The sequence below is a fragment of the Camelus ferus genome, chromosome 4 (genome assembly GCF_009834535.1).
Source record: "Camelus ferus isolate YT-003-E chromosome 4, BCGSAC_Cfer_1.0, whole genome shotgun sequence".
NCBI lineage: Eukaryota > Metazoa > Chordata > Mammalia > Artiodactyla > Camelidae > Camelus > Camelus ferus.
The window spans coordinates 47,432,682-47,445,235 of NC_045699.1; the positions used below are offsets into that span (position 1 = coordinate 47,432,682).

Sequence of the window (12,554 nt, forward strand, 5' to 3'; positions counted from 1 at the left end):
CAGTTTGCAGTGCTTTAAAGATACTTTCTTTTGTAAGAATTGGGTCAATATTTGCTGGTCTCTAGGAGCCTTTCCAATTCTTCACGGTTCCTCATAGATAAGTAGAAGTGTTTCCGTGATACATTAGCGAGGTTGTTTGGTTCTCTTGGATGTAATTTCTCTGGGCCTGTTGACTTGGACTCATTTGAAGTATCTAGGTTTGTTCTTACTCTTTTTTGGTTTTCATTTTCCTCTTAATCATGTTTATTGTGGACTGTTCTATTTTAAGACCATTTTCCTCAATGAAGAAAGAAGATGGAAAAAACAGAGTTGAATACTTTAGCTTTCCTCTATCTGTTAGCAATATCCACACCATTTGTTCACCTTTCAAACTTTGTTTTTTGTTTACATCCCAACTTAGTTATGTCCTATGGAACATGTCCTGATTGATTTCATCACAGGTCAGATATAAATACACCATTCTCACATAGCACTGTGCAGGAGACGTTAAAGTTCACCACCATTTTAACCATTCATGTGGAAGCTGCCAGTGCCCATGGTCTTTAGAGAGTTGTAAAGACAACATTAAATTCTTCCTCACAGATTATTCAAATTAAGGTATTATATGAAAAACCTCTGAATGCAAGATTGATACTTGGAAACAGTCACTTAACAAATAAGTTATCATTCCCAAATACTCAGCATTGGCACTGTCAGTTAATATTGCTTTCATTGTCTGTCTTTTTCCTCTTTGTTTCATTTTGGACTGTTTCTGTTGTTTCTTTAAAATTTTTAATCTTTTTTCGTATTGTCTTACCTTCTATTAATCCCACCCACTGTACTTTTCATTTCAGATGCCTTTTTTAATTCTAAGAATTGAATTTTTAAAAATATCTTTCATATCTCAGTATGCTCATTTTCTTCTACTTTCTTAAACACATGAAATACAATAACTTCTAATATCCTGTCTATTAATTGCATTATCTATCATTCTAAATCTGTTTCTATTGATTGGTTTTTCTCATTACAGATCATATTTTCCTGGTTTTTTGCATGCATGATAATTATTTATTGGACACTGGATATTCTGAACTTTATCTTGTTGGATACTGAATACTTTTAAATTCCTTTGAATATTTTTGAGCTGTATTTATTCTGAGACATATTTAAGTTATTTGGGAACAGTTTGATACTTTTGAAGCTGTTTTCAGCTTTCCTGTTTAGGATCAAAACAGCCTTTATTCCAAGCCTAATTTTTCCCTTTACAGGACAATTCTTTGGAGTGCTCTACCTGATGTCCAGTATATTGAGAGGTTTTTCCACTTCAGCTTGTGGTCATATAAACTATTTCTGGTCTTGTGTGATTTGGGGAAATAGTCCACCTGCTCCATTCCAGTGGTTCTTTTTCTGATTTCAGGTCATTTCCTTGTGTGCATGTGCTAATCTGTACTTGGCTGAAGACTTGAAGGAAAACCCTATGGATCTCTGGAGCTCACTCTCAGTATAGTCCTCTCCTTTCATTGCAGCTATCTCCTCATATACAGCTCTTTCCTCTCTGATACTCTGCTCCAGAAATTCTTGCAGCCTTGACCTCTCTCAATTCTCAACTCTTTCTCCTTATCATTCGTTTTTCTTAAAATTATCTTGACAGATTTGTATTGAGTAATAAGTTTTAAAGTGGCTTATTTTCAGAACTGTATCTTTGGCTTCTATTCTCATCTTTTTATTAATGTCATAACACTGCTAAAAGCATTTATACTGTATCTGATGGCATCAATTCAGTTTTTCTTAGAAGTGAAAATAGTTTGATAGTGATTTTTAATTTATTTGATTGGGTAATAGTTTTAAGTTATGCTTGGTAAATATATATATATATATATTTTTTTTTATTAAAAAATTTTTTTTTCAGGGGGAGAGGTAATTAGGTTTACTTATCAGTTTTGTTTTGATTTGGTTTTTTACTTTTAGAGGAAGTACTGGGGATTGAACCCACGACCTTGTGTATGCTAAGCATGCGCTCTACCACTTAAGCTATATCCTCCCCCTCCGGTAAATATATTTTCAATATAGTCTGGTTATTTTTGAGTTTACTGGTTACTGTTTAGTTCTTAGATGATGTAGAAAAAATTTATGAGTATCAGAAGAGTTTTGTTGCTACATTATTCACTACCAAATTTAAAGAATATGCAGAATAGGAACTATTAAAATATCCTAGAAAAATTTTTAGTGCTCTACGTTATCTTTTGTGCCTTTAATATGTATATATGGAGCATTTTCATGTTTCTGTCCTTTCAAGGTATTTCCAGGTTTGTTTGGGTTTTTTTGTTTTTTTTTTAGTGTGTGGTATACCAAAAATGTGTTTAGTATCATTATTCACATATAACATTTAAATTATTTGGATTTTTTATTTCAACCAAAAATAATATGTGACGTTTGGTGGTATTTATATCAGTATTCTGTCATAATGTTATCATATTTTGCTATGGTTTCTGTCAAATGAAAAATTTTCCATTATTATGTGTTGTTAAGTTTCTTGGATGAAACTCTGAAAAAGCTAAACATTGTCTTGGTAAAAATTGAAACATGTTAAATGTTCATTGTCATTTTTATATACCTTCTAGTCTGAAATATCGATGTCACTTTTTCTCAAAATCAGATTTTGTTTTCAGTACTTGACTCTTATCACTGACAAACTTTTCGGTCTTCGTGTATAGCAAGAATATCTGATTAATGCTGTTAGTCTTTTCACTTTTCACATTCTTTTACATTCTCATTTTTTCAGCTCTAAAGAGTTTGCATTATAGACAAAATACATTTTTTTTTGGTAAAATAAATAATATCTAATGACAATAGTTTGTTTTACCATTTGTCAGAATTTGGTATGGAATGTGTTTGAAAACTTCCTACTTGGACAGTTAATTTCCACTACTAAGTCAGTAACTTTTTTAGCTGGTATGTTTAGTTTTGGGTAGGTGAGTGGGGATTTTTGTGGTAACTGGAAATAATCACTTTAGTGATTAAAAAAAAATTTAATGCCTTTCCCTTTTCTTTTGTATAGTATCAAAGGTGCAGAATCTGGGACAAGTTGCATGAAGAGCATATCAATGCAGGACGTACAGTCCAGGTAAGGCTATTATATTACTTCTAGTAAATCCATATGAAAAAGATAGTCTTAAGGAAATTTTGCTAAAATAAATACCCTTGTAACTGAATCCTTTTATGGATATTTATAACTGTTCCCTTACGATGCATTTTTAGCAGGAATTACTGAATCAAATGTCATACGTATTTTGAAGATTTTGATTTATATTACTACAGTTTCTTCCAGAAATAATATATCAACTTCTGTTTTCACAATGCATTTTTGAAAAACCTTACCAACAGTATTATTATCCATGTCTCAAATTTTTGCTAAATTAGTAGGTTAAAATAATGCTGCTTTGTTGTTTTTATCTGGATTTTTTTCCTTTTATTGCTTTGAAGGGTGGAAGTTTTTATATGTACCTTGGATAGTAATATTTCTTTTTTATGAACTGCTTATTCATGTCTCTTGCATACTTTATATTATGTTGTCTTTTGATAAAGTTTCTTATAATTTTAAGATACTGATCTTCTGTTTTTAATATTGTTGCAATAATACAGTGTTGCACATATTTTTTGGTAGTTATTGGCTTTTTAATAAACAAATTTTAATTAGTGAATTGACCATAAGAGTATGGATTTATTTCTGGGCTCTCTGTTCTGTTGATCTGTGTGTCTGTTTTTGTGCCATTACCATGCCATTTTCATTACTGTAGCTGTGTAGTATAGTGTGAAGTCATGGAGCATGATTCCTCCAGCTTTGTTCTGTCTCAAGATTGTTTTGGCTATTTGGAGTCTTTTGTGTTTTCATACAAATTTTAAAATCATCTGCTCTAGTTTTGTGAAAAATTCCCTTGGTATTTTGATGGATATTGCATTGAATCTGTAGATTCCCTTGGGTAGTATCATCATTTTAAGAATATTAATTCTTCCAGTCCATGAACATGGTATATCTTCCCATCTGTTTATGTTGTCTTCAATTTCTTTCATTGGTGTCTTATAGTTTTCCAAGTATAGGTCTTTTACCACCTTAGGTGGGTTTATTCCTAGGTGTTTTATTCTTTTTGTGCAATGATGATGGGAATTATTTCCTTAATTTCTCTTTTTGATAGTTCATTGTTAGTGTTTAGAAATGTAACAGATTACTGTCTATTACTTTTGTATCATGCAACTTTACCAAATTCATTGATGAGTTCTACTTGTTTTCTGGTGGTATCTTTAGGATTTTCCATGTGTAGTATCTTGGAAACAGTGACAGTTTTATTTCCTCCTTTCCAATTTGGATTCCTTTTATCTCTTTTTCTTGTTTGATTGCTGTGGCTAGGACTTTGGAAACTTATTTAATAAACGGATGCAAGAGTGGGCATCTTTGTCTTGTTATTGATCTTAGAGGAAATGCTTTCACCTTTTTACTGTTGAATATGATGTTAGCTGTTGTTTTGCTGTTTTTGAAGTTAATAATTGCCTCATTTTTTTATTGCCTGACTTTGTGTATTTTTGGGTGATTTTTTTTAAATGTTCCACATCTCTACCACATGCTATTCAATATTTTTCATATGCTCAAATACATCACTTCCATTGAAGACTCCCTCCTAAAATTTGGACTCACTTTCTAGGCTTATTGCATGTCAGCTGTTCTGGGACTTCCCTCATCTGCTCCTGTGTTGGGTCCCTGTTTTTCCTGGATATCATGTGATTCTCATTTTTGGCTTACTCCATTGTTTTATTGGAGTACATCTTTCAGTAGCTCTGAACTAAGGGTACCTTAGATGTAAATTTTTAATTTATTTTTTGTTTATAAATACCTTTATTCTCCCCTCACTTGATGGCTAATTTTAGAAGGTATAGAATTCTCTTTCAGTTTTGAAGGCTTTCTAGTTAAGTGTTTTCCTTAAAAAAAAAAAAAAAAGTAGATATCATCTAGTTTCCCAATCTACATATAGGACCAACTTTTTTTTTCTCTTTGGAAACTTATGATTTATTTATTGCTGGTGTTCTGAAATTTGATAATGATGTGCTTTGTGTTGGACCATTTCAGTCTAAAAACTCATGTTCTTTAGTTCTGGGAATTTTTCTTAAGTTATTTATTTGATAATTTATTCCTCTGTTTTCTCTCTCTCTCTCTCTCTCTCTTTTTAATTCTTTTACTGCAAGGGTCAGCAAACTGGCTCAGAGGTCAGATCTGGCCTGCTACTGCCCCATTTGTTTATGTATTATCTTTGGCTGCTTTCATACTGCAACAGCAGAGTTGAGTGGTTGCAGGAAGAGACTATATGGCCTGCAAGCCTAAACTATTTACTCTCTGGCCCTTTGCAAAAAGTTTGCTGATCTCTGTTCTGTTGGATAGGAGACCCTTGGATTGCTTGCCTAATTTTCTGTTTTCTGGGAGATATACTCAGCTTTATCTTCAATTCTTTCTATTGAATTCTTTATTTCTACTATTACAATATGTATTTTCTAAGAGTTTTTTCTATTTTTATTTATTTTTTGTAGCATTTTGTCTTTGGACATAATTTTTCCTGCTTTTCTGAGACACTAAAAAGCTGATTTTGCTTGTCTCCTGGAAGACTTCACTAAAGGTTCTTTGGCAGTCTGGTATTTTCCTTGGAGCAACCTCTAAATATCAGTATTTGGAGGTTGTTCTGGTTTAGTTTTCTAAAGAAGAATTCTCATTTTCCCCCTAGGGTAGGTAGACACTTACTTTCCAGTTATAAAAGCAGGTTAGGTGAAGGCTGCTGGGCTTTCATTGTTCACTGCAGGCCTTGGTAAGAATACCTTTCTTAGCCCTGTGCTTGGTGTTTCTGAATCTAGAGTCTGTTTCACTAAAAAATGCATCTGTGGTCCTTTTGCGTCTCAAAAAGGTTACCATAGCTGCAGTATAGTGAATAGATTGGGATAGAATGAAATGAATGCAGGAGGTCATTTAGGAGTGATTTCAGATATGGTGAAGATGGAGGAAAAAAAGATTGATTTGAGATTTAGATGAAAATTTGACTTGCCTCTCTATATATGTACTTTACTTCTTGCTACCTAGATCATGGGCCTAAACATCAGGGACTGACTATGTCTTCACTAATTGTGTATCTCATTACCTGGTACTCAGCAAGATTCAGGGTTTATTGTATAGTACTATGCACGATAATGTCAATGAGATTATTATGACTTGGATTTCTTACCATCTTTACTGTTTTACATGTCATTAAAAATCACTTGTGATTTTCCTGAGACAGTGGTATGGTCAAAGTGTTTGTTTACTGATTTAAAAAATATATATTTACCTTATTGATCTCCATCTGGCACAAAAGATTTATGTGTGCCATTAAAATAGTGAGATCGAAACTGTTGTTAGATGTAGGTATTTGCTTAGCTTTATTCACATCTGCCCTGAATTTTTTGTATAGGCTTGTTCTTTGCTAGCTTGTGTAGAACTTACTTTCAGACAAATAACTTCATGAACAGTTACCACAGATTTTCTAGATTTAACATTATTAGATTTATATAGTAAGAACTATCTTTTTACTTTCATTATAGTGTCTTTGTTGAAAAGGAGTTCTTAATTTAAATGTATCAGTCTTTATTTGTCAATTTGATTTATCAGTCTTTTCCTCTTGTGGTTCATACTTTTGGTGTCTTATTCAAGGAACGCTCTGTATCCTAAGATCAAGAAGGTATTTGCCTATATTTTCTATTGAATGTTTTTAATATTTTACTTTTAACATTTAAATCTTTGGTGCATCTAGTATTGATGGTATTAGGTAGATATAAATAAACTTACATTGTATTCCTGTTGGAAAACCAGTTGTCTCTCGCTATTAACTGATTTCTGCGGTGTTATTTACATATCACAATTCCATGTATCCATGGGTCTGTCTCTGGTCTTTTTGTTCTATTCCACTGATCAATTTTTCTGTTTCTTCACCAAGGTCCACAATATATTAATTAAGACAGTCTTGTGATAATGCTTGATAATCTGGCAGGACAGTACTGTCACTTTACTCTTCCTTTTCACCTTACTTTTCCTTTTGGCTATACTTGGCCATTTAGTCTTCCGTATAAATTTGAAATCTGCTTTTCAATGTTCATACATAATCTTGTTGGAAATTTGGGAATTGCATCGGATTTATCCATCTATTTAGAAAAAACTGACGTATTTACATCATCCAGTTTTCTAATGAATATGAGATGTATTTGTTTATGTCTTCTTTAATATTTGTTTATCTTTATAGTTTTCTGCATACAGATTGTGGTAGATAGTACTTTTTAAAGATATCTGTAAAGTATCTCTGTCCTACATGGTCTTCTACGGTATAACCTTGCTATGACCCCTCCAGTAGATGGAGTCTAATTACTCTCTCCTTGAATCTGAGCTGAGGCAGAAGTAATGCCGCTTGACTTCTGAGGCTAGGTCAGAAAAGGCCAGATAGCTTCCACTGGTTCTCTGAGGATTCTTGCACTGGGGGAACTTAGTCCACATATCCTGAGACCCCCATGTGGGAGATAACACAGCCACAGCTGAGCTCTTAGGAATTTGTAGCCTCAAGTACCAGCCATATGAGTGAGCCATCTTGTACATGCAGTGCAGTTGAGAGACTTCAGACAATTGTGGCTTCAGCAGATGTCTCTAGCTGTATGAGAGACCCCAAGTGAGAACTGTTCAGCTGACTGCCTAAGTGTCTGGTCTCCATAATTATTAGCAAAATTAAATGGTGATTTTAGTCCTTTAAGTTTTGGAGGAATTTGTTACACAGCAACAGATGCCGGGAATACAGTGCTTACACTTAGTGTGTTTATCTATTTCAGTCTATTTCATTAATCTGTTCTTAACTACTTTAGTGTTTTAAGGTGTGTCTGTGTGTGTGATTGAGGGAAGTAATAAATGTTGTCTTTATTTTAAATTATGTTTTTAGACTTTTGGTGGTGTATATAGAAATATAGTTAGTTTTCATATGTAGATCTTATAGCCAGTTATCTTTAAACTCTCTTGATATTTCTTATAATTGGTCTGAATCCCTTTGAACTTTCTATTTATAGAGCTTTTTGGGGGGTTATATTTCTCTTCTCATAATAGCACCCATTTTTCCTTTCTTGTTTTGATCCTTCATGGGTGTTTCGGGTTTTTTTTTTCAGTTAGCTCACCAGTCATTAGAAGAAACAGTTGGTTTATAAACAAGCTTGTTCAAATTTTATAAAGACCTTATAAATGACAACAGTTCCCTATGCAAAAGAACTTTTAATACTATTTGTATATATGTTCCTTTTTCCTGAATGTAAAATTTCATCCTGTACTCTAGGATGGTTGTAAGGATTGTTGACTGTGTGTGCAAAGTGCTTACACAGCCCCTGTCTTACAGTAGGAATTCAGTTAGTAAGAGGAATTGGAATGAACTTTATTTGATACTCCCACTTTTAACTGCTAGATCAAGCTAAAAAAATTCTTGGCCTTTTGTTAGTTTAATGTAAAACAGTTGCATCACTTTTTACCATTTTGGTTGGCTTGTCTTACAAAAGTGCAAAATACATTTTTTTAAAAGCTGTCTTCTATGTCCTTCTCCCCAAATACTTAACATACAGTGATAATACTAGCTGGTAACAGAGGATTCTGAAAAATGTATCATGGTTTCTGCTTTGAAGGAACTTACCTAGATACGATTTCATGAAATGTTAAGTAAAATATTTAAATAATAATTTAAAGCTTCAGTAAAAAAGTAATGTAAGTCAGTGCAAGATTAATTGTCAAATATATTATAGAGACCAGTAAGTGATACAGTGCCAGCTATCTGGATGCGGGATAAGGGCAATATTATCCTCATTTTTCAGATAAAAGAAGGCTGAAGAACAGAGAAACTTTGGTGTTTGTCTAAAGCACAAGACCTTCATAAGTAGAAGTGCAGGGATCCAATCTGGAATTATTTTTAACATTAACTCAGGTGGACAGAATATCAAGGAATATTCTCAGGAATACTGCACTTAACCTATGTAGTAGGTCCTCGTTAGGTATTTGTTGAGTAAATGAATGGAGGCCCTTTTCTCTCTTGATTTTTCACTCCTTTTGGTGGTTCAGTTAATATTTTTTTAAGCTATATGGATTCTTTTTGGTGCCTTTTGTTGTTGAAATAAGTGTGAAGTCATTACTACTAATACCTGAGTATAGTAGTTAGGCAATACAAGCAAGGAATAGTCCAGATTTATTTTAATTAAATAATTACGACTCCTTAATAATAAATTATATGACATCTAGAATATATTTACTCTAGGTTGTTTAAGTGTTTACCAGTGGACTTGTGCTTTGTGATTGTAAAGAAGTCAGATTAATTATTATGATACCAAATGTTTTGTGCTATATACAATTTGCTCTCAAAATTACATGTTGTAAAAACACATTAGAAATCCTTAAACCAATATTTAACAAAGGCAAATATATGCATATCCACTCTTAGTTTAATCATTAAGTACATAATTAGCCATTTTTCAGAATTTTAATTAATTCAGAATAATTACTTTTTTACAGCTATCAGTATGGATAAGTATACATTTAAGCATATCTTTTAATCTTTAGACAGAAATTTCAGGATATTTTTGAAAGAAGGGAAAAAAAGTAATAATTAGTTACTAAATTTAGTTACAGATTAAAGACAGTAATGTTACCATTACTGAAAATTTGTCCATAGTTTGCAGTTACTACTTGCATACTGCAAAGCTTATTAATTACTGAGTTGGTATACTTTTTTTTTAAGCTTACTTCCTTGATTATAGAACCATTTATCAAACTTGTGGATATATTTGCAAATTTTTAGAACTTGGCATAATATCTGTCTTTCTCTCCTGATTATTAGAATAGAAACATTTGAACATTTACTCTGTCCTAGATACTATTTCAGACACTGGAGATATAGCTGTGAGCAAACAGAAGAAAATTCTTATTCTTATTGAACTTATGTTCTGTGGGTGGGAGTGAAGAAAGCAGAGACAGATACTTAATTTTAAGTAAATAAATATATAATATTTAGATGGTTATAAGTGCCATGAATTAACCAAAAGCTGGTTTAAAAACCAAAACAAAACAAAACAAACCAAAACAAAACAAAACACTGAATCACAGAAGGTGATGAGTGTTCTTTTATGTAGGGTGGTTTTGGAAGGTTTGTGATGACATTGGAGCAGAGACCTGAAACAAGTACAAGCATAAACCATGGGGAATAGACTTTTCCAGGCAAAAGGGGAATCAAGTGTGAAGACTCTGAGGTGAGAGAATGTTTGGCATATTCAGGGAGGAGTAAGGAGATCAGTGTGGCTGGTGTGAGCGTAGGAGATGAGGTCAGAGAGATCAGCTGAGTCTGATGACAGAAGGCATTGCAGGATGTGGTAACTTAAAGTTGGCTAGAAAGCCTTTGGAAGGTTCTGAGCAGATGATGACCTGTTATGATTTAAAAGATCACCTTGACTATTATGAAAAGGATAGATTCTAAGGGAGCAAGGATGGAAGCAAGAATACCAGTTAGATGGCTAATATAATACTCAGGATACTGTGGGTTTACTTTTTAGAAAAATACAGATACACACATGTACGGACAATTTTGTGTAGAACATCAAGGGCCTAGTGTGTTAGGTTTTTACCTATTCTCTTTGTAGTCCTATTAAATGATTCTGAACTCAAAATCTTGACAGAGGAGTAAGGAACTACCCTGACATCAACCTTAACATTGAAGTACTTTTTGAAAAATTACACACACGCAGACTTCACACATACAAAAAATGTAGAAAATAATGAAAATAACATAACACTTACGTACTCATCATCCAACTTTGTAAAATCTTAACATCTTGCCACAGTTTTTTTTTTTTTTGAAGAAAACTTTAGAAATACACTGAAGTTCCTTGTGTACCCTTCCTTGATTCCATTTACCTTGTTCCTATCTTCATCCAAAGGAAATCTTTCCCCCTATTTTAAGTATTTATCATGTTTGTGCATGTAACTATATATAAATAATATATGATATTTTTCATAGTTTTCTTTCTGCTTCTTTCCAAACAACTTTCTTGAGGTGTAACTGACATATAGCAAAGTATACGATTTGATAAGTTTTGATACATACCATGAGACCATCACCACAATGAAGATAATTTGAAACCATTACCACAGTCAAGATAATAAATATATCCATTGGCCCAAAAAGTTTCCTCATACCCCTTTGGCACCCTCCTTCTGGCTCTCCCTCTACATCCTCCCACATACACATACTCCACCCTACCACCCCCATTTCCCAAGCAACCACTGACCTGCTTTCTGTCACTATACATTAGTTTGGATTTTCTAGAATTTTATGTAAGTAAAATCATACAATATATATTTCTTTTTTGTCTGGTTTCTTTTGCTCTGCGTAAATATTTTGAGATTCATTCATGTTATAATGTGTATCAGCATTTATTTGCTTTTTATTGTTGATATTCTGTTGTATGGTTATATCACAGTTTGTTTATCCATTTATCTGTTGATGGACATTTGAGTTATTTCCAGTTTTCAGCTATTACAAATAAGGCTGTTATGAACATTTGAATACACCAGTTTGTATGTACAAAGAATTTCATTTCTCTTGGATAAATAATTTTGAATGGAATGGCTGAATCATATTCTTTACCTTTTTAGGACCTGCCAAGCAATTTTCCAAAATAATTGCACCGTTTTATAATCCCACCAGTTTCTTCAAATCCTTGCCAACACTTGACATAGCTAGTCTTTTTAATTTTACCCATTCTAATAGATCTGTAGTGGTATCTCGTCATTTTAACTTTCATTTGATTAATGATGTTTCTGTTTTATATTGAATTAATTCAGTATTTTTTTTTATTCCATTTTACCTTCTTTCTTGTCTTGCTGTAGCTGTAACTCTTATTTTAGTGGTTATTTTAGCACTTATAGTATACAACTTATTATAATTTATCTTCAATTGAGATTAATTATTTCACATATGTTTAAGAAATTTACAACATACTTCTTTTTCTCCCCTCCCAGTTTTTGTGCTATTATCATATATTTTACTTATATATATATATGTATGTTATATACTTCATAATGTTTAAACAGTTACCTTTTTCAAGTGATTTAGATATTAAGGGGAAAAAATCTTAACAATTTCCCTCTATCATTTCCATTTTGGGTGTGCTTGATGCCTTTGTGTAAGCTCATATTTCTATCTGGTATAATTTTCCTTTTGCCTGAAAGACTTCCTTTAACATTTCTTAGAGTGCAGTTCTGCTGGTGATGAGTTCTTTTTGTCTTTTGTGTATCTGAAAAGCTTTCCTTTGGCCTTTGTTTTTAAAAGGAATTTTGCTGTATATAGAATTCTACATTGGTTTTTTCTTTCAGTACTTTAAAGGTGTTTTTGCTGTCTTTTCACTTGCACTGTTTCCAATGAGAAATCTGTTTTATTCTCATCTTTATTCCTCCTTACTATATATGTCTCTTTTCTCTGGGTACTTTTACAGTTTTCTCTTTG

At 32.6% G+C, this 12,554-nt stretch overlaps 1 protein-coding gene across 5 annotated transcripts in view; it reads left to right on the forward strand.

Annotated features, from left to right (window-relative positions):
* STX17 (syntaxin 17) overlaps nucleotides 1-12,554 on the forward strand; it is a 69,242-nt gene that overhangs the window by 11,934 nt on the left and 44,754 nt on the right. For all 5 annotated transcript variants that reach the window (XR_004319365.1, XR_004319366.1, XR_004319363.1 and 2 more), the window contains exon 3: nucleotides 3,038-3,103. Coding sequence is in view for 1 of the 5 variants with exons in the window: in XM_032478084.1 (XP_032333975.1) it covers nucleotides 3,038-3,103 (66 nt within the window). In the remaining 4 variants the exon portion in view is untranslated. The remainder of the gene's footprint in view (nucleotides 1-3,037; nucleotides 3,104-12,554) is intronic.